The 21590-nt window shown below is 38.6% G+C and overlaps 3 protein-coding genes across 4 annotated transcripts; 2 read left to right on the plus strand and 1 right to left on the minus strand.

The window, feature by feature from the left end:
• Window positions 1-1339: 1339 nt before the first annotated feature.
• Window positions 1340-12955, plus strand: LOC116211179 (vacuolar protein sorting-associated protein 51 homolog). Its single transcript, XM_031545427.1, has 20 exons — window positions 1340-2391; window positions 2687-2826; window positions 3008-3062; window positions 3181-3288; window positions 3715-3813; window positions 3956-4033; window positions 4802-4879; window positions 5347-5487; window positions 6170-6270; window positions 6381-6448; window positions 8528-8601; window positions 8722-8788; window positions 9214-9317; window positions 9713-9973; window positions 10094-10210; window positions 11189-11260; window positions 11358-11408; window positions 11544-11771; window positions 11859-12035; window positions 12399-12955. The coding sequence occupies exons 1-20, from the start codon at window positions 2221-2223 to the stop codon at window positions 12492-12494; spliced, it is 2286 nt and encodes a 761-aa protein (XP_031401287.1). The 5' UTR covers window positions 1340-2220; the 3' UTR covers window positions 12495-12955.
• A 3632-nt stretch (window positions 12956-16587) lies between these two features.
• Window positions 16588-19189, plus strand: LOC116211418 (pentatricopeptide repeat-containing protein At3g56550-like). Its single transcript, XM_031545789.1, is given in 2 exon segments — window positions 16588-17175; window positions 17178-19189. Coding segments are annotated over 2 exon segments (1758 nt in total). The 5' UTR covers window positions 16588-16715; the 3' UTR covers window positions 18476-19189.
• Window positions 19190-19321: 132 nt separating this feature from the next.
• LOC116211419 (heavy metal-associated isoprenylated plant protein 2-like) lies at window positions 19322-20386 on the minus strand. 2 transcript variants are annotated; one of them, XM_031545790.1, is made up of 3 exons: window positions 20228-20386; window positions 20041-20116; window positions 19322-19937 (listed from the first exon to the last, which is right to left on the minus strand). In XM_031545790.1, the coding sequence occupies exons 1-3, from the start codon at window positions 20231-20233 to the stop codon at window positions 19681-19683; spliced, it is 339 nt and encodes a 112-aa protein (XP_031401650.1). In that variant the 5' UTR covers window positions 20234-20386; the 3' UTR covers window positions 19322-19680. The 2 variants fall into 2 exon arrangements, with proteins under 2 accessions (XP_031401650.1, XP_031401651.1); XM_031545791.1 differs by lacking the exon at window positions 20228-20386 and having other exon boundaries at window positions 20041-20122.
• Between the last annotated feature and the right edge of the window lie 1204 nt (window positions 20387-21590).

The raw sequence follows: 21590 nt of genomic DNA on the forward strand, positions 1-21590 counted from the left end.
TCATCATTGAACCCGAATCCTATCAGTCATTGGATTCGTCATTGGTTTTTGCAGTAATCGGGAAGGTGGGATTTTGGCCCTCGCCACTGATTCCTCTTTTGAAAGGTGACGAAGCTCTGTTGCTGTGCTCCTATTGAGCCAATTACCCAGTTGGGAATTTCGTGTTCGTGTCTCTTTTAGGCATTGGATTCATCCTATGAAGCGGTCGACTTCGACGAACTGAACTTCTGTTTTTCCTGGTTGTAGTTCCTTCCATGGAGCTTTGAGTTGGCTCGTGGTTGTTTCGTTTTCTTTTGGGTTCAAGATTTGGTGACAAAACGAATTTGGGATTTCACGGGGACTTGAAGATATCGTCTTTGGCTATCAGTTGAAAGAAGAAGATGGGTTTCTCTTTTTGTGAACGTGTTATTGATTTAGCTGCCAATGAGTGCTTAAAAGCGGGAGACTTTTGAAAATCTTGTATTTCCCAACTCTGCATGATATGAGGGATGCTTATTTCTCCTGCTACCTCCTCTTCTCTCTTCCTCTACTTGTTTCTCCTACTTTCTCCTCTCTTCATCTACTTGTTTCTCTCGTTTTAGTGCCTTCCTCTCGAAGAACAGTGCATTCTCTTCCTCAGTTTTTTAGCTTCTTGGTTTCGGGTTTCAAGCGGGGTTGAAATGTTAGCTGGATCATCCACTCGGGTCCAGATGGGGAGGCCACATGCCACGTCATCGACTTAACGGCCACTTGGACAACATTAAAGACGTTGTCTCCATATAGGTGTCTCTGTGAACGGCAGTGATGGAAAGGACCATTGTTGCCCCCATTTACAAATATTTTATGACTTGATTTTCCAAAATTAAACTTTTAGGACCCAATGTCAAAAAATGGTAAACTTTTAGGATCACTAGTGTCATTAAACAAAGGAACAAAGCCAAGAAGAGTCTTGAATCATACTTGGCACATGAACTCTTCATAGATCACAATTACTAGACCCAATTAATTGACCAAACCCTAATCAGTCCAATCCCTGAACAGTTAAATCAAGGCAGCCTGGTATCCTTAATCAATTCAAACTAGCGACAATCAAACTTAAAGCAAAATTAGACTGTCAAATCAAAGCGACATGCTTCTTTGATCGAGTTAAACCGATGACTGGTATTGGGGAGCAGAGACTTGAAAAAAAACAACAATAAAAAGGCCAATGCCACAAAAAGTGGATTTTTTTAGGCTGGTAGGATCGATTGGACTATGGTGTAATCCTTTAAAATGGGCGAGGATGTTGTCGCTAGGTGAAAGTAGGTAGCCGTAGATTAGAAAATCGCCGTTAGGGGAAAAAGGATTAGTCGGACAGAGAGAGGCTGGGAGAGGGAGGACACCACCTGTACCACTATTGTCGTTGGTCTAAGGGAGGATTGTAGGTTTGGAGGCGATGTTCAGTAAACGATCGGAGCCAGGGCCAGTCATGAGGTGCGCGGGCAAGTCAAAATGTGGTCAGGAGGCAGCCCAACCTGGTCAAGAGTCAGCGTGGCCTCAACTGCCTCTGTCGTTTCCAACCGAGGAGACATAGGTCACCTCAAGTTGCCTTCACGAGTTTGATTAGAAAGCAAGTAAGCGCGTCCACCAGAGGGGAGCAATAGGCTTCCTTGAACATGCCACGCCGATAAACGGAGAAGATGTGGAGGAGGGCCACTGCGACCTATGGGAAGCCCTCCAACGCCACCTTCGTCTCATATCTTGAGCTCTTGAGCTGGAGACTACCATTAGCTCCACCGATAACTGGTAGAAGGCAGCTAGGAGGTTGAGGCGATGGCTGCGACCAAGTCGGAGGAGGTCGCCGTGGGCACCGTTGTGTAAGAGCCCTTTAGGATCGGTACTCGTAGTGGTCGGAAGGTGGGGCTGGGGACGGCCGGTGAGACCCACGATGGAGCACCGTGACACGCGTCTTGTTAACCCCAAATCTAAAGTGAAAAATCAATTATCCCTCCTGCACTGTGCATGGCGCGGGCCAATAACTATATGAATGACTGGTAGAGTTGCTCGAAACGACGTCGTCGGTTGTTAAAAAGGCAAACGGGTCGTCAACTGAAGTGATCTCCTCTTCAGGCATAGGACCGTACCTTGCAATTCCTGACCGGACCACTCCGGCACCTGAAGAATTTCACCGCCCAGTGGCAGCTCCGGCGAATCTCCGATTCAGATCCAATCGACTGAACTTAGCTCGGCGAGGAGGACAGAATGGCAGCCGAAGACGTTCCGCTGGACGACAAGGCGAAGAGGATGAGAGATCTGCTGTCGAGCTTCTACTCTCCTGACCCTTCCATGTCCTCTAACGCCTCGTCTAAGCCCGGCTCCCTCGACGCCATCAACACCGCCTCCTTTGACGCGGATCAGTACATGGATCTCCTGGTACGTTCCGCCAGCCATCCTGTTCGCGGTTGCAATGATGTTTGTTGTTTAGAAGTTTCTCTCAGCTTGCATCACAGCTGCTGAATTGGTTAAATTAAGGATGATCGAGGGAATAGTAATGGTAATTGAATGAGTAGGTTGTACTGGTGAATTTGTCTTAGTACTTGATCTGAAATCGGAGTGAATTGGAGCAGCTCTAGAATTTGTTGGTCGACTGAGAAATTGATGGCATGATGGAATGATCAGAAAGTTCAGGGCATGTTCTTGATAATGTCGATGTTTTCCCTGAATGCAGGTCCAAAAGTCCAATTTGGAAGTGCTGTTGAAGAGGCATGTCGAAATGGCAGCTGAGATTAAAAATCTGGACACTGACCTGCAGATGCTGGTCTACGAGAATTATAACAAGTTCATCAGTGCCACTGATACAATCCGGAGGTATCGATGCTTACCGTGTCAGATAAATTTGACTGCTGTTCTTTGGGAAATTTCGGGCTTTGCTAGATCAATTTGTCGGTGTTTAGAAAATTATTGTGCTACGCATTCTTGTTGTTTTCATGATTTTGGGTTCCATACATAGAAAATATGGTGAAATGCAATTGCTTTGTGCACGTAACAGAATGAAGAGTAATATTGTCGGCATGGAATCAAATATGGAACAGCTTTTGGACAAGGTAAATGGATCGGATCCCTGCACCCCTCTTGAAAAATACCACCTGACAGGCATGGGCCTGTGTTCACTTGTACTGTTACTGTCGTATTCGAACTCATAAACTATAGTAATAATCTCAGATAATGTCTGTTCAATCTAGAAGTGATGGCGTGAATACCTCTCTCTTCGAAAAGAGAGAACACATAGAGAAACTACATCGTACACGCAACCTTCTCCGCAAAGTTCAGGTATTCATTCAACAATTCAACTTTTTACCTTGTGCATAATGTGTTCATATTGGCTGGTCTCTGATAATGCTCCTACGTACTGTTGCTAGTTGATATAGTTACGGTGAGATCCTCTTGTAAGTCATTTGGGCATCTATGTTTCTTTAGATGGCTGAACCATTTTGTTCTTCAACCTCATTAAAATTGTATATGTCCATTTTTCTTTTATGCTGCCTAAACTAGGTTCAGCTACTAGGATATCGAGAGAGCCACATTTGTGATGTTACTGCAATAATTTTCTCATCGGACATCTTTGCAAATTTCTTGGCGAAAATTCTGGAACTTATAATGGATATTTTGGTTCAATGTTGTTCAATAATTCTTGTAGAATATGGTGTTTGGCCATATACTAGTTACACAAATTTCATCTTTTGTGGAATAGAGCAGTTCATCTTTGATCTACCAGCTAGACTTGGAAAGTGTATCAAATCGGAAGCTTATGCAGATGCGGTCAAGTTCTATACTGGAGCAATGCCAATTTTTAAGGTTAGTTGCTGCCATAAAGACCTCCTATTGCTGTTTTGCTAGGGAAGGAAACCCCTTATGTTCTGTGATCTTTTGGATTTTCTTGCATGATATGTTCAACTCTTAAATTACAAGTGTAGTTGTGTTCTTTTCATGTTTCCAGGCATACGGGGACTCGTCGTTCCAAGATTGTAAAAGAGCGTCTGAAGAAGCGATTGCAACAATTATAAAAAACTTGCAGGTATTTACCTTTTCTTGTAAGAAAGAATTTTCGCTTCTTGGGTACTAAATATACTCAAACCTAAAGATGAGGGATTTTATAAATATTATTCGTGAATTTACTTTTACGATTTATTGTTCCTTTGTCTACCATAATCCTTATTGACTAGGCATCTGATTCTTGTGGACAACCTTCAATGATGGTTTGCTTGCCTTGCTGATAAATTTCAACTCATAGTTGAGGGCATGGTAGTTCATATATTTGTTTTTTGTTTGCCATATTTTTGTTTTCATACCGGAACATAGTCTCTCAGGGAAAATAAGGATATCACAGTACACACTCTGACAGTTTACATGCTGAGAATCAATGCCCAAACTTGATGGTTCTACTTCAGTGTTCTCGAGTAACTTGTGCACCTTGCCATATTTTTCGTACATCTTTTGTATTTTTAAATCAGTTTAAATTTATTTGGCATTCAGATGACGCAAGATAAGACTTTTAAATCCGTTTAAATTGATTTGGCGCTCAGATGATGCAAGAGAAACAAATCCTGTTCTTTGTTGAAAATTAACGTCTTGAGGTTGCTCATCAATGTGATGATGTACATTTTTCTTGAAAGAGTCATGTCTGAGCAATATGTACACTATCAACTTAGGTTTGGTTTGGCGTGAATAGGACAGTCAAATCTTAAGCTATTTTTACACTCTTCTCATATAGATCCCTAAGGTTTGAAATTTGGATACAAATTATCTTTGGTGAATAACTTGTTAACTGCTCTATGGTTTTCAGGGTAAGCTATTTTCTGATTCTGAATCCATCCAATCTCGAGCTGAGGCTGCTGTACTTCTCAAGCAATTGGATTTTCCGGTTTGTGCTTTTTGCTGCTACTTCTTTGAATTTGTTTATCTATTAAAGGAATTGCTATCATATGCAGACAAGATTGCTGGATTAATTAGCTTACTTTAGTTGCTTGAGAATTTGTGGAAGAAGTTTACAATTCTTAGTCTTTTCACTGTTTTGCTTTTGTACCTTTCGACAAAATAATCCTTCATACTTTTGTATTGTCCTACCACTGTTTCATAAATAGAATTGTTTTTCCTTCACTTGGCAAATTTGGTGCCCTTTTCCAGTATGGGTATAGATTGCTGCTCTTATTTATTACAAAAGAGCAATTCATCAATTAAAAACAATGGCAAATTTGACGGCCGTCTCTGTCTTTCTGCGTGTGTGTTTTGTGCCCTGTTCATCCGGTTAGCTTGAAAACCATCATTGATTGACCACTTGTATCACAAAGAAAGAAAGTATTACCTAACTGATGGGCTTACTGTAAGCAGGTGGACAGTTTGAAGGCCAAGCTATTGGAAAAGTTGGAACAGTCTTTAGCAGACCTTGAAGTTAAGACTGAAGGGATAGAATCTGCTGGAGAAGATTCTACTAGTCATTCTGGAGGTGGAAGTTCCATAGGCAATCATGAGGTAAAAAGGGGATAACTGCTGCTTTTTTATGGTTCATTCTTAATGTAGCAAACATTTAAGAAGATTTGCAGGTTTGCCTTTCTTTGTAATACACCCTCGTATTGGCACATCTGATAAAAGCAGTTTTGCTACATGTTCCTAGAGGTAACGGAATATGAACTTGGATCTGTCTGCAAACTTTAAAATGTTTTAAAGGAACATACTCGGATTAAAGCTGTATCTGCGCTCGTCAGTATCATGTACCCAGAGAATACATCCATATCCTATTAAGTAAACTGATTAGTATTATAGTTTCTGCACAATGTGACTGCTTAAGGTAGCAAGAGTGTTTAAAATGCACAAACGAAGAAAGAGAATGAATATAGAGCGTGTCATTTTGACAATATTGAAAACACATAATCACTTTCACTTCAGAGCATACATGTAAACAATATCAGAAACACATATCACTTTCACTCCAGTGCATAATTGTACCACACCTTCCAACCATTTTAGTGTTTTTTCACAAGCGAAATTTGAGAAAAAGCTGTAGAAGAAATTTCTTGCTAATTTGTTATGTGGGAATAGTGACAGTATTATAAATTTAATTCTAATGTATCCCTGATACGATTGGACATACTCGTGTCTTTTCTCATGTTATGATGATTAGTTGGTCAAATGTTCGTCTTGGGTTATCTGTCAGGCTTCTGTTGGGGAGTTCGCAGAGGCTGTCCGTGCTTATCGAGTGATATTTCCTGATTCCGACAAGCAACTGATTTCACTATCCCGAGATTTGATTACTAGGTAGGAGATAATTGTCCTCGAACCAGTCTTTCATCAACTTCAGAGACTGTTTATTTTTTTACTAGGTATGGAGTTTCTTTGTCAATTATGTGGAACTTTTTCTTGCCTAGGCACTTTGAAGTAACGGAGCAATACATGCAGAAACATATCTCTTCAGCGGAGTTGCTTAATTTCCTGAGTAAGTAGTTAGATCCTCAATTTTTCAGAGGTTAACCTGCATAAATCTTGAATATTTGTACATATATTGTATATTGCATGCTCTTTTTAGTTGTAAAGTTAACTAGAGGGGTGCCCACGCTTTATGCATTTGGGTGACTTAATAAAGGAAACGGATTGTTATTATATTGTGAGCTAATTTTGGTTTTTCTGGCACATTTGTTTACATATGGTTTTGATCTCAATGTAGATGTTGAAAATATGAGTAATTAAACTTTGATAATTTATTGAGTAACCTGTTGTTTGAAGTATAAAAGATAAACTGCCATCCTTAGACTTCACAGGTGATTTAGACCATATGTTATTTGTTATAATATAGATGAATTGAAACAGAGATGAAACTCACAAAGAACATATGCATGTCAATAAGCTATTGAAGAAAAGAATAAAATGTATGTAGTTTTCCATTTCATATGTTCATAATCCCCATCAGAAATTCGTCTTCCACATTCATGTGGAACTTTTAGGCAATTAGGAAGAGCTTTTATATATAGGATTTGTTTCCAAATTATTTAAAAGATATAGAAAGATGTAAATTTTATATACCCAAAGTCAGAAAAATAGGAAAAAGAGATATGTTGAACGGAATACAAGTGAACGTGAGTCCCCGATGTGTTGTACAGTTATATTCTTCTCTTTAACAACAGTGCGTAAATATATCTTGAATTTCATATTAGATAACTTAATAATGGAAGAATCAATTTTGATCTAATACTGTATTTATATAATCATATCTTACATTGAAAGGGAAGTTGCTACTGCTACATACATTTGTAGATTTTACAATGGGAAAAGTACAAGAAGAATTGGTAAAAATCCCAGAAGCTCCGAAAATTCCATGTCAGGACTCAAGATGCAGAGAACAAGAAAAAAACCTTGAGAACCCAGCTATATAATCTATACAACACCATAAACAGAGAATAGGATCATCACCTCCATTTGCATAAAATGTATGGATATGTAGGTTCATTTTCTTCTCTCATGCTGTTATGTATTCTTGATTTTTAACTTGGATTTTTTAATTTTTTGCGAATTTTTCTGGTTTTCCTCTCAAGACTTTTCTCTCGCTCTCTCGCTTTCTCTCATGGGCTGGTTACTTCTCTCACTTAAACAATTTAATTTTCTTTTTCTACATCTGATTTCCTTTCAATACATTTTGATTCATAATTTTTCAATACAATTAGAAGACTAATTTTATTACTATGTTCTGGGTGAATGACATATTGATATGATGAAATTAACAATTAATAAAATAATAGGTAAATGAGTAAGACTCAATAATCCAAAAATTATATAGAACCATGCGTAGCGCCAGCACAAAATATAGTGTATGTGTGTGTGTGTGTGTGGAATATTTTTAAATCTATAAATTAAAGTATTATTCTCTTCGAAGTATAAGACAATATTTATCCTACACAGCACATAGTCATCAATCCCATATATAAGACAATACTCCATTCCCTTTGAATTGGGAGTATTTATAGACTTGTCAACTTTTTCAGATTCATCATCTTTTTTTTTTAGCTTGGATATTGTGATTCTGTGATTCTCCTCTGTCAGTAGCTAGTGAAACTCCATGCATGGGCAGAAAGGGGTTTCAAACCGGGTTTTGAGGAAACCTTCATCAGGAAGTTTCTCTTTGAGGAATTGCCATTCTTTGCTCAAACTGATTTGGGAAAGATCTATTCTATGTTTATATATATAGTGGACTTAATTAATAAAAATAGCTTAAAAAATAATAACAATTACTTTCTTTTGTAGTTACGATTATAACGTGCTTAATTAATAAAAATAGCTTAAAAAATAATAACAATTACTTTCTTTTGTAGTTACGATTATAAAGTGCTTAATTAATAAAAATAGCGTACACTGTAATAACAATTACTTTCTTTTATAGTTACGATATAACATGCAAGCACGGATAACTGTCTAGGTCAATCTATTTCTTGCTTAGAATTTAATATCAATGGTATACTATCTGTTTTTGCTTAACATGTTAACTGATGTGGTTGGAATGCTTTTAATGCTGGTTTGTGAGCAGAAATTATCTGGACAGACGTTCTTCTGTTGGACAATGTGCTAGAAGAGGCTGGTCTCCCAGATTTTTCACTGGAGGTTTTCATCTTTGAATTTAATCAGCTCTCATTCCATATTCTTTGTCAAATTGACATATAGTGCTGTAATATTTGGTTGGATAGTGGATTCTGCAATAACATTAGCTTGTTATGGTCTTAGGCTGCTCGGCTTGTTGTGAAGAAGTATATTTCCAGCAAATTAACTCACTTTCAACAGGATATTGCAGGTTATTTTCTCAGTTATTATGTCTTATTAATGTTAATACAGCTTTAGACTGAAAATTTTGAGAGTGAAGCTTTTGGATGGCTGGATGTCCATCGAAAGGGACAAAAAGATATAATTAAATGGGGTTTTCTGGGGTCTCAGGCTGCTCATGTTGGAGCTTTTAGATGCTCTGTTGGCTGGATGTCCATCGAAAAAGGAGAGCAGGACATTATTAAAATCTATCTATTAATTAGCATATAAAATTTATCTATGATCACTTAATTTATCAACCGTATTACGATATGATTTTAGTGTATGACCAAGCATTTCAAGCAAGTTATAAGCTTAAACAAAAGGAAGTACAAATTGAACATGTCTATTCAGTTCTTTTTTATGAACGTGGTGGGTAATCTTGAAACTAACTTCATTGAACTGTTAAACTGGCAGACTCCCTTGTTGGCCCAAAGGAAAGAGTGGGAGACTATTCCTTGCAGGATGCTTTGGAGGCTGGAAAGAAGACTGTTCTTCAAGGCAGCATGGATGTATTACTGGTAAAATGAGATGCCATGGCAGTATTGCATGCCTGTGCTGGAAGAAAATGCTGTTTTTATTTTCATATATGTTTGGTAAAGGTGATGATTCTTGCATGCGCATCCGTGCTATGGAATTTAGAGAGAATGGCACATATGAATGGACATTTTGGGTGGTCAATCTCTTTTGCTCGTTCTTTCTCTCCTTAATGATGCTGCTTTTTGATGGGATGACTGAGCTGTTTATGGGTGAACTGTCGATCTATCAAGGGCTTGAAATGCCAGTATGGTTTCTGCAGCATATTTACCTTTTGGGCATTTGGTTTCTATGTCACCATCAAATATCTCGACTTTGTTTTGTACTCGATTATCTTCTATGTACATTTAATTAATTTTTGAAATTTCTTTTATTGTAGGATTTCCGGCAGCTTCTGGATGATAAGTTAGAGCTTGTAATTAAACTGAGAGATTCAATCATTGATTGGGTCCTAGAAGGGTTTCAAGTTTTTTTTAGAACCCTAGATGATCACTTTGTTTTGCTTTCCGAGAAAAAGAGTTCTCTTGACCAAGGTCTGAAGGAGGGAGCACAAACAGATAAAGCTCTCACGGGTCTTGTCCTGGTGCTGTCTCAAATTTCCGTCTTCATTGAACAGAGTGCTATTCCAACAATCACAGAGGCAAGGACCCTTTGATGAATCCTATGTTTCTCATATGTGATCCACCTGCATTCTTTCAATTGTATTACTCTCATCATGCAGCCTGGCACATTTGGTTTTACTTCGTTTTCTATGTTTCAGGAAATTGCTTCCTCTTTTTCTGGGGGCGGTGCCCGAGGATATGAGTATGGACCTGCATTTGTTCCAGGAGAAATCTGCCGAAGATTTCGATCAGCTGGCGAAAAGTTTGTGAACCTCGTATGTGTCCATAATCAAACACCCATATACTCTTATTTAACAGATTATTGTACTAATCCTTGAATGTGCTGGTTGGACCTTGTAATAAGTTTTTTGACGAAACCAACCGGTTGAACCAGTTGTGCCGGTAACTGGAAGGCTTTCACGTTGACAGAATCTATAGAATTGGATTAGGTTTAAAATTGGAAAATTTCAGTATAGCTATTCCAGGTCCAGAACATCTATGGAAGTGGGTTAGGTTTAAAATCGGAAGAACATAGTGAAACTGGCAGAACCAGGAGCATCAAGGGGGAACTGGATTTTCTATTTCGTACTTTTCTTTTGGTCGAACTATTTTTCTTAGAATATCGATTTGAAAGAGTAGTAGTGGTTTTTTGTTCGGGCAGAGATTAGAACTTTAGAAGAGTCAAAACTGATTTATTGGAGAGGGGAGAATTATCCAGAAAGTACAAGAGGAAAGAGAGGGTATGAACGAAATGGGTAGAAACAAAGATAAGGAGAGAGCCTAGGAAGTGGAGTATGATGATTACTATCTTGTTTCAAGATTAGAAAACTCATGTTGCGAGCTGAAATAGGATTGACAATCTCACCAGTAGGACCGGTTGACCTCCACCTGCTCGGCACAATTCTGGTCTTTGGTTGAAAACGTTGTTATTCTCAGAGCTTTTATGGGAATAAATTTAGGTCATTCTATAGTACGTTTACCGAACATATTCAACCTTTTTCTATCTTTCTAAGAAAGGTTTCTTTGCTGATTGGAATAGATTGTGGTATCATGAGACACCAATTATTATCAGATTGCCAATGATACCCAATGTCAATCTTCATGAATCCCACTGCTTTTGCTGACTCATATCCTCAAACATGTTCTTTAGGAATTCACGCAATTTTCTTTCTACTTTTCTGGGGTATAAGACTTCGTCCATTCCCTGAATGGATCTCATATTCAAGAATCCTTTATACCTTTCTTTTTTACAGTACATCAAAATAAGAACACAACGGATCTCAGTGATCCTGAGGAAGAGGTTCACAACCCCCAATTGGGTCAAGGTCAGTGCGAGATATATCTAACTGGATCAGTCGGAGGACTTGCAAAATCTTTTGACATTGCTATGCAATTTTGCTTATGTGTTCTCTCTTTTAACAGCACAAGGAGCCAAGGGATGTGCATATGTTTGTGGATCTTTTACTTCAAGAGGTAAATGCGACTTCTGCTCCTTAGTGTCATCGATTGGATGAAACAGAGTTTCACTAGGTTTCTCGGGAGCTGGATAATATCACTGAATGAGATTCTTACCTATCCCCATTAAATTTTGTCATTACCTTTTGGTAGTTGGAAGCAGCACGGTCTGAAGTGAAGCAGATTTTACCGCAAGGGATCCGAAAGCACCATCGCTCAGACAGCAATGGAAGCACAACATCCTCACGCAGCAATCCTCTCAGAGACGATAGGATGGGTCGGTCTAATACCCATAGGGCCAGGAGCCAGCTTCTAGAAACACATCTAGCGAAACTGTTTAAACAAAAAGTCGAGATTTTCACAAAGGTCGAATACACGCAGGTGCATCTTGTCTCTATTCTTGGGAAGTTTTACAGGCAACCACCAATCTTTCTGTGAAGTGACAGTACTGAAATTTTTGTCTTTCAGGAATCAGTGGTATCAACAATTGTGAAATTGTCCCTCAAAAGTCTGCAAGAGTTTGTTCGGCTGCAAACATTCAATCGGAGCGGGTTCCAGCAAATTCAACTAGACATTCAATTCCTGAGGATGCCATTAAAAGAAATTGCCGAAGACGAGGCTGCTGTTGACTTTTTGCTCGACGAGGTAATGGAAATAGCGGAGTCGCACTTAAAACGAAAAGAACAATTAAAAATCTGATTTTGGGCACCATCATTCAAGAGAATATCTGTTCATTCTTTTCTATGTTCCGATTCTCGTCACAAGTATATAAATCTGCGGGTTTGGATCCTTTATATTTGCTAGAATATGACTGGTACAGTTATATGTGAACAAGTAATGTGGGCCTGAAATGACGGTTCATATATAGATGTAATAAATCATGCTTTTCCTGAAAGAAGTTCTGTCAACTTTGTTGTTTATGTTGAATGGCAAAAAAATTCCCGAATCCATAAAGCTGCAAAGTATGTTATATTTACTAATAGTATTAAACTACTATTTATGGAACAGGTGATTGTCGCTGCTTCGGAGCGTTGCCTCGATCCAATCCCTCTAGAGCCGCCCATCTTGGACAAACTGATACAGGCAAAGTTGGCGAAGAGCTAGTGCTGACTGTCGAAGTTCCTTTGATCGCAGTAAATTAATCAAATGACATGATCAGCAGATTCTTTTTTACCAGTTCAGAAGCTCAGAATGCCCCCTGTGCAGAAGCCCCAATCAGTGGTCACAGGATCCGGCTTTAGCATGAAGAGCTTGCTGACTATATATGAATTCAATGGTGTCGAGAAAGGGAAACCTCCTCACCGTGTAGCGAGTGCTGCATTCTTTTTTCTCCCACCGGCATCTGTTTTTAACCCTCCTTTTCTCGAGCTTAGGAAACATCAAATGAGATGAGTATACATTTTATTGTGCTGTAAAAGAACCAAACAACTCGGATGTCACAGTTCCCTACGTTATTTGCAAAGGCTTGCGTGTATATGACTTGTGTTCTGAGACGACAGACCGTGTGAAGTAACTATTACATTCAATGAACTCCGTTCCAGTGCGGATGGCGATACTTTTCGACATTTTCTTCTTCTTCTGCTTCTGATTTTGCGTGCGACAGCACATGCACCGTGCGCTACTGAAATGGTCACAAACCAAATCATCTGTTATAGCAGAATCTTTTCCACAACAATTGCTAAGGGTTTTGAAAACAATGGGAGTATATATAATAACGTACTCTCAAACTAACTTCTCACGTTGCCATTTTTTTTTTTTTTTTTTAAAAACTGAATTCTCAAGGTATCATCGTTATTTGAGAAGCTACCACTCGTTCGATGAGAGTTTACTACGTAAGATTTTAAACTATGTCCTTAACTCCTAATCGAGTGTCTCTTCACTCACCTTTTTTAATATAATAACCTACATATAAATACATAAACAACAAATGATGAATTTTTATTAATTGTAAAAGGAAACGAATCAACTTGGCCCCGTAAACTCCGCATAAATGTTCCCATTCATGAAAATACAACGATAACAAAGCGCCGATATATAAAAATTCTGAACATAATTTGCACAAAAATAAGTTCAATATAAAACATCTTAGAAAGGAAATACTAAAATATACAAATACCATGTTTTTTTTAATAAATTTTTAGTATGAGCAGATTTTTGTTTCGTTAAGTCTTTACTTTCTTAGTATACATGGAGTAAAACAATTATTTTACTTTATAATTATGTGATAGACTTATTATTGATATTAAAATTTCAATATATTCTATTTATATTAGATGCTTTATTGCACGTGTTTTTTTGCCAATACTACGTGGTTGAATAAGTCGTAAAATATATTTTTAAACTAATTTCTCAATCTGTTAAAATAATCAATTTTTTGGATTCTTTATGTGTCTTTTTTATGTGAAAAGAAATTGATTAGTTTATCAAAAAAAAAAAAAAACCTGGACTCACAGTCAGAGCCCATAATTTTAGGCCCAATTGAGGAATATTGTAATCATATGAGCGTGTGTGTAATATTGCTACCCATAGTAAATTAAGGGTTTGACTTAGTTCTATATATTAAATTCTGACTCTAAAATGGAAGTTTTAATTTGTGCAATAGAAGACTTTTATAGACAATTTCTCGCCATGAATAGGCACTTTGAATCTGTACCATTGATAAGAATACATAAAAAATTTACAAATATTCCATTCCATTAATTAACATATACTATGTAAACTAAAATTAATGTAGCATAATTGCTGTCTCTTATTTATTTCTCCCGAGAACACTCAACCTTTCTCCACAGTAAACTAATTAGAAAACCATGGTAGAATAATTAATTAGAAATATAATAAAATAAAAATATAAAATGTACCCATCATATATACAAATTGTCGGAATACAAAAGGTTTAAAGTAAACATAGAGAAATACAAATAGTCGCACAACTTCCTAATTTCAGAACTCCATCATCAATAATACATTTGTCGATATAATTTTTTAAAATATAAACTAAAAATATTCAAGTCATCATTACACTGCATTTCTGAAATATATCTCACAGTAAATCCTAAAAATATTTCTTACAAAAATTTAACTAATATATAAAAATACAATGCACGGGCAACAACACTAGTTTGTATAAATCTCCCCACTTCTCTCTCTTCCTCACGGTTCCATCGCCCTCTCCTCTCTCCTACCTAAATTGAACTCATTATCCTTTTTTTTAATTCAAAATTTTTAAAAGGCAAGATTCTTATAAATTTTTACGAGAAACTCTATCCAATATTTATAATAAATAATTATACTTTGTTAGGAACGTATTATTAATAAAAGAGAAATTTATAAATACCGCTCGTAGCGGAGATACATGTCTAGTCTATACTATTGAAGAAGAAGAAGAAGAAGAAGAAGAAAAGTTTTGATCTAACTTTCTATTTCCAACCAAGTCCTTCACATGATTTTCCTATTAAACCATAGCCATTCAATTAAAGAAAATATTAAAGAAGATAATAAGTTTTGACAATTTTGAACATAGGATTATTGAGTTTATACTGATACGTGCAGTGCAGCGTAGCTCTACTAGTAAGTTAACGTATATGTAGTATGGGCAAAACCGGGAAGGGAAAGCGAGAAGGAATGAGTCTACGAACTTGTTTGAGGTTCGCCCAAATTTTTGTTGTGGACCTATTTCCTCTACTCTCTGTGCCCAGTTTACACTGTAGAGTAGTACATATATGGAGTGTAGGCTGTACTCTCCATGCCCAGTGCAGTAGAGCTTGCGTCGCGTTACGCGCGGTATCGCATGCTTTTCAAATTTTTGATACTTTGCATTGGCAAGATAACAATATAACCATTGATATGATTAAAAAAGATCATAAGTTAATATATGACATAAGAGGGGCAATTCTCGGGTTCAGCGGCTGAATATTCAGCCGGGTATCCGTCCCTGCACGAAAAGTTATTCTCCAAGTACGAAAACATTTATACAAAACATCAGTTGACAGGTTACTACATGTAGTGGACTGATAGTTTTGTATAAAATGTTATTCCCCCTAGTACACCAAACATTATTATTCAAGTACAAAAAAATTTCGTACAAAATATCAATTGACTAATTAGTACATGCAGTCGACTGATAGTTTTGTGTGAAATGTTATTCTTCTTGTACGGAACGTTATTGTCCAAGTATGAATACATTTCATACGAGGTGTAACAACTGAATATTTAGCCGTTGGATCCAAGAATTTTCCTAGATAAGAATAACGGAAAATAATTAGAAGTAGGTGGCTTTTCATATCGTTGGAAGAGAGGAAAAACAAATGGGGCAGTGGGATCAGATAATTTCCGTCCACTTTTTAATGGGAGGCTAATAATGAAAGGGCTTGTCAGATGTACTTTTAAACGGTCGAAGGTTGGGTTAATTTAAAAAATTCGAGGTAAGATTTGATATAACAACACCATGTGCATAGCGCCGTGCTCACACCCTAGTAACATATAAAAAGGAAAATTAATCCCAAACCAACATAATTTCCAAAATAACGGTGTCATCACCACCTCAGCTTTTTTGTTACGGCAATATGACGTCGGACAGTTTTGATAAACGGAATGAAAATTGAGGGATAATTTTGATGGTAAAAATTTTTGAGCGACTAACTTGATTGCCGGTCCAAAATTGAGGACCAAAATGATAGTTTACCAAAAAAAGAATGGGAAATGCAATTCCATAAATATCACCGTGAATATATTATCGACCAGTTTTGCTAGCATAAGGAGAATCCTTAAAAGGTTAATTTTAAAGATGACTTAAAAAATATCAAGTTTTTTATAATTCAATGAGAACTTATCTTTTAGCAAGTCATCTTATTATGTTATAATAGTGAGTTATATAAATTTATTACTATTTAACAAGTTCCTTGTTATACTAAAAAATAAAAAAATTCTTATTAAATAATAAATATTTAAAATTTTTATTCTTATCGACATTCACCCTACAAACTGCACCGCGACAATTTTCAATTGGCGTCTGCAAAAGCTCCTTTTAAGAAGCCTCATAAGCAGGGGCGGAGCCAGCATATAAGGAGGGCAATTGCCCCCTGAACTTTAAATTTTTTAAAAGTTTACTCCAGAAGTATGTTTATTGTAATATTTTTGTCCCCCTTGCCCCCTGAACTTTAAATTTTAAAATTTTATCCTAAAATTATATTTATTATAATATTTTTGCCCCTCGACAGAAATCCTGGCTTCGCCCCCTGCTCATTCTATCCCATTATGGACATACATTGTTGTTAATGAAACTGTTGCAATGACAGACGGTCAACCAGTGTTTCATGATGCAGGTCGATGTCAACGGCCGAAACCATCCTCCGAGCTCTGCAGGGCTGCAACAGCCTCAGCTGGCTCCAGAGGATCCATGCGCACGTCCTCGTCACCGGCCTTCACGCCCATCCCGCTGTCTCCGGCGAGCTCCTCCGCTTCTGCGCTGTCTCAGCCTCCGGTTCCTTACCGTACGCCCAGCTCCTCTTCTCCCGCCTCCCGGACCCGCAGACCCATCACTGGAACTCCATCATCAGAGGCTTCTCGCAGAGCCCCGATTCTGAATCCCCTTTGATCGCCCTTCTCTACTACAACGACATGGTTAGAGCACGAGCCTCGGCCGGTTCTCTGCCCGACGCCTTCACTTTCTCGTTCGCACTCAAGGCCTGCGGGAGAATTCGGGCTCGCAGCAAATGTGAGGAGGTTCATGGGGCCGTGGTTCGGCGCGGATGCGTGACCCATGTGGTGGTCTGCACCAACCTGATTGGAGGTTTGCGGGCAACGGGTCCATCGAAGCTGCGGAGAAGGTGTTCGATGAAATGCCCGGGAGAGACTTGGTTTCGTGGAACTGCATGATCTCGTGCTACTCTCAAGCCGGGCTGCACCACGAGGTGTTGAAGCTGTACCATCAGATGAAGAATCAGAGCGTGGAGCCCGATGGATTCACGATCGTGGGGCTTCTCTCTTCTTGTGCCCACTTGGGGGCGCTAAACGTCGGGGTCGAACTGCATGTTTGCGTCTCTCGGGAGGGACTCCTGGAGAATGTTTATGTTGGAAACGCTCTCATTGACATGTATGCCAAATGTGGGAACTTAGATGAGGCCCTCCGTGTCTTCAATGGGATGCCGAGACAGGATGTATTCACGTGGAATACTATCATTTCTGCATTTGCAGTTCATGGGCGCGGAGATGAAGCTGAAATGTTCTTCAGACAGATGTTAAGTGCTGGAATTCAGCCTGATTCGATTACATTCCTCGGATTATTATGTGGGTGCAGTCACCAAGGTTTAGTCCATGAGGGAATAGAATATTTTCACATGATGACCTCTAGCTTCAGTTTGAGTCCCGGGATTAAACATTATGGTTGCATGGTTGATTTGTATGGGCGTGCAGGGAAGCTTGAGAAAGCATTAGAATTTATCAGGTGCTCTCCTTCTCGTGATGACCCAGTCCTGTGGAGGACTCTACTCAGTTCCTGCAAGATCCATAAGAACGTAAAAATGGGGGAGATCGCAATGAAGAATCTGGTCCAACTCGGGACTTGTAATGCAGGGGACTGTATCTTGCTTGCTACCATCTATGCCGAGTCTAAAAACGAGAGAGGTGTTGCCAGAATGAGGAGTTTAATTAAAAGCCGAGATATAAGGACTAGCCCAGGTTGGAGTTGGATTGAGATAAACGATCAGGTTCACAGATTTGTTGCAGATGATTTGTCGCATCCTGATTGTAGAGAAATCTACTATAAATTAGAGGAAGTAATTGATCGAGCTGCTTCAGTTGGTTACATGAACTTTGAAACTAAGGAGGGTAATTCTGAAACTGTCTTTTTTGAAGATTATGCAGTATCTGGCACCACTCATAGCGAGAAGCTGGCTATTGCTTTTGGGTTGGCAAGAACTCCAGAAGGCACGAGTCTCAGAATCGTGAAAAATCTGAGAATTTGCAGAGATTGCCATTCATTTATGAAGTCTGTCTCACTGGCATTTGGTCGAGTACTTGTTGTCAGGGACCGAGTTCGGTTCCATCACTTTGAAGGTGGAGTTTGTTCTTGCAAGGACTATTGGTGAAAAAATTGTGATTTGCTGTTTATTACTTCCCCATGAACTGACCTGTGCAATAACTGAAGTTATGAGGACAAGGAACGAAGGTTCATCTTCCCACCAGGAGCTGGTTCCAGATTTGCCAAATTCCATTTAGGAAAGGTGTTAACTCAAGCTGCAGTACTCTCCAAGTGCTGGAACAGACTCCGGTGTTCAACTCTTAAGATGATACCGTCTTGTTAGGATGGAAAGGATTATAGAAAATCACTATATTTGCCGGGATTGATAGTTGTTTCCGAGGTCGGGATTGATACTGCTCCCATAAGCCTTTGACTGAAGAAAGCCCCACAAGAAAGACGTCAGATGCACGCAGTTATAATATTCTCATGTCATCCTGATCCCTAAGGCGTCGATCGATTCAGGCCTTCAGGAGGAAATCAGGAGTACTGTTCTATTAGCCATATTTGCAATTGTCCTTGGAGGGAAGACTCTGCTTGTGGTTTCCTTGTCTATGACTGGGTCTCGCCTATCAGTGAGACCCGTAGACTGTTGTTGACTTGGGAACTCCAACTTGATTGCTCACTCGGACTACCAACTTAAGATCCCGACAATTCCAAATTACTTGCCCAGTTGAGAGAATTGCACTCAAATTCATGGACCAGCTGAGGAATTTATGTTTTTCTATGAACAGAACATACTGTGACCAAATCGTAGCAATTTCAACAGTATTGCTTATGTTTACTATTGGAGGAAGTTCCTTTGGCTCGGAATCTGAATTTCCATAACTAGGATTCATCGTTCAAAAAGGTTTCAAAAGATATAAGCTGAGGTATTCGGAACATGGGTTCACCGGAAAGCAAAGTAGCATCGACATGGCTGAATTTAGCAGTGTATTCAACTCTCTGTTCTATTGCTACAGTACAACATAACATGGGAAAAAAGGTACGGACAAACAGGAATTTATGAAAAGGATTTATTCTAAGTAAACATGCTCTATTTCCATATGTTGAGCCTTACAATGCATGCACCAATGAGCTAATATAACACACACACAAAAATCCCTGCTCTTGCAGGTCCATGGAGTTGACGCCTATGATCTTCCTAGAGGACTGGCCCCCATAAGTTTCCAGCCGAAATTGCCATACTACGGAAGGGGAATCTCTTTGTATTCCATAACTCTCGTTACCGCCGGCCGCCGTCAAAGTTCATGGGCGATGATAAATTAACAAACTCTACCATCTGTCAAAAGTGGACCCAATTGGGATTAGCTCGCAGTAAGGAGGCAGGTAGGTCGGATATGAGGGGGGATAATATACGGAAGGACTTGGATTCGGAGTGTTTTCCTTCTCAGCAGCCTTCGGGGGCCCTACGCTGACGATGTTCGGACTCTTCTTGACCTTCTTGAGTTGCTTATAGACTAGTACTGGGTCGACATCTCCAATAACTGTCACAGTTCCCTTGTCTCCGTCAATGGACAGTTGATCAATGCCTGCAAATTTATGCGACAGAGATCATCAATCGGAATTCTTGCAGAAAATCAGAAATCTCGCTCTGCATCGACGTGTTAGGAGAGTATATATATGTGTATTTACCTTCGAGTTTGGCAACAGCTTTCAGTACCTCCCTCTTGCTCTTTTCGGTGTCCACGCAGACCTTCACTACCGTTTTCTGCATCAAAAATGGCAAACTCAAAAAGATCAGCTTCGTTCAAAGGTTTCACATTTGAAGGGAAGCTTCATGCAGCACTGTTGCGGTGGAGAATACATCCTGTCGTCTTACCTTCATTGTTGCTGCGTGTGTGCGTGATTCGGTCTCCAATGAAGAATTATGAGCGAATCGATCTATGTACACGTTGAATGTCTCTGGAGTATTATAAGGGACTCGGTTGAGGCGTCGAATGTGTATGGAGAATTATGAGGAAGTCGATCTAAACATTGTCTGTATTTATAAGGAAACGAAACGAAATGAAGGGTCCCTCGTCCCTATTGATATGCGTACGCCCCTGCCGCCCTTTATGACTTGGTCTTTCTTCCTCTCTTACGAGGAAAGATAGCAAAGGAAATATTATTATTATTATTATTATAAAGTACAGACTTTCTAGATACAATGGTTGCCAATGATTATTTTTATTATTATTTTTATTTTCAGTATAAGGAAGAGCGATAAGTTTGATAAGAAATATATATATATATATATATATATATATAAAAACACTCACTAGCGAGAATGCCATCCAATACTTCTTGATTTTAGTTGCAATATATGTTTCCAATCATGATGCGAACATGAGTCTTCATCATTGGAATAAGAAAATTATTACTTATTTATTTTATTATTCCTTTGGTGGAAAAGATGTCTGTAATTTAGTTGAGGCCTTGAGGGTGTGATAAATAAAATAACCACTTGGCGGTCAGGTGGGAAACCTCTTGTCAGCCATTCTCCGAGACGGAGTCTCCAGAAATTCAATTAATAAAAAAAAACTAGATGTTACTTTTTTTTAGTTTAATTATATTCAAGAAAAAGTACTTTCCTTTTTTCTGGCCGGTAGAAAAATGTGCAGATTATTTTTTAGTTCATTAAACGATTGGGATTTTTTTTTCTCGGGGAAGATCGACGAGCTTAATAAATAAATAGAGAAAGGTTCTTGTATTACATAGAAATGAATAAGATTCAGAATCTCTTGATCTTTTTTTTTTAGTATTAATGGAGTCACGTAGGTCTAATAAAAAAATGAAATAAAATTAAATAAAGAGGCACATAAGTTTCACTAGCGAGGATCGAACTCATGACTTCTTCAATCCGGACGAGAGAATCTAAGAGTTCTCCCTACCCGAACCTTTTCCGCGTCTACATGGTGAAATGGGTTCTTTTAGAATCAATTTCGAACCATCTACTAGAGGTTGTAACGCTTTATGTCACTGCATTATTTTAATCATTTTCTTTATTCAGATGTATTTACGATAAAACACGGGGTGATCCGACTTATTTAGTAATACTAACTTTTGTACGGATTGGACCCCGATGATGACGGGACGGGATGTTTTCCTCTTGCATCGTAGAAAAAATCTGCCCACTTGTTTTAGTTCCTTGCCCCGCAAACTGTCGGATCTGGGGAGAGCCGTGTATCTGAACATAACATCCA

Source organism: Punica granatum, chromosome 6, assembly GCF_007655135.1.
Source record: "Punica granatum isolate Tunisia-2019 chromosome 6, ASM765513v2, whole genome shotgun sequence".
NCBI classification, from domain to species: domain Eukaryota; kingdom Viridiplantae; phylum Streptophyta; class Magnoliopsida; order Myrtales; family Lythraceae; genus Punica; species Punica granatum.

Excerpts from the sequence above, each read along its gene's own strand:
- LOC116211179 (XM_031545427.1), top strand. The coding sequence starts at position 2,221 with ATGGCAGCCGAAGACGTTCCGCTGGACGACAAGGCGAAGAGGATGAGA. Across the intron at positions 5,488-6,169 it reads GTTCCATAGGCAATCATGAG|GCTTCTGTTGGGGAGTTCGC; the intron begins GTAAAAAGGGGA and ends GTTATCTGTCAG. Across the intron at positions 11,261-11,357 it reads CAACCCCCAATTGGGTCAAG|CACAAGGAGCCAAGGGATGT; the intron begins GTCAGTGCGAGA and ends CTCTTTTAACAG.
- LOC116211419 (XM_031545790.1), bottom strand. Across the intron at positions 19,938-20,040 it reads AGCTGTTGCCAAACTCGAAG|GCATTGATCAACTGTCCATT; the intron begins GTAAATACACAT and ends ATAAATTTGCAG.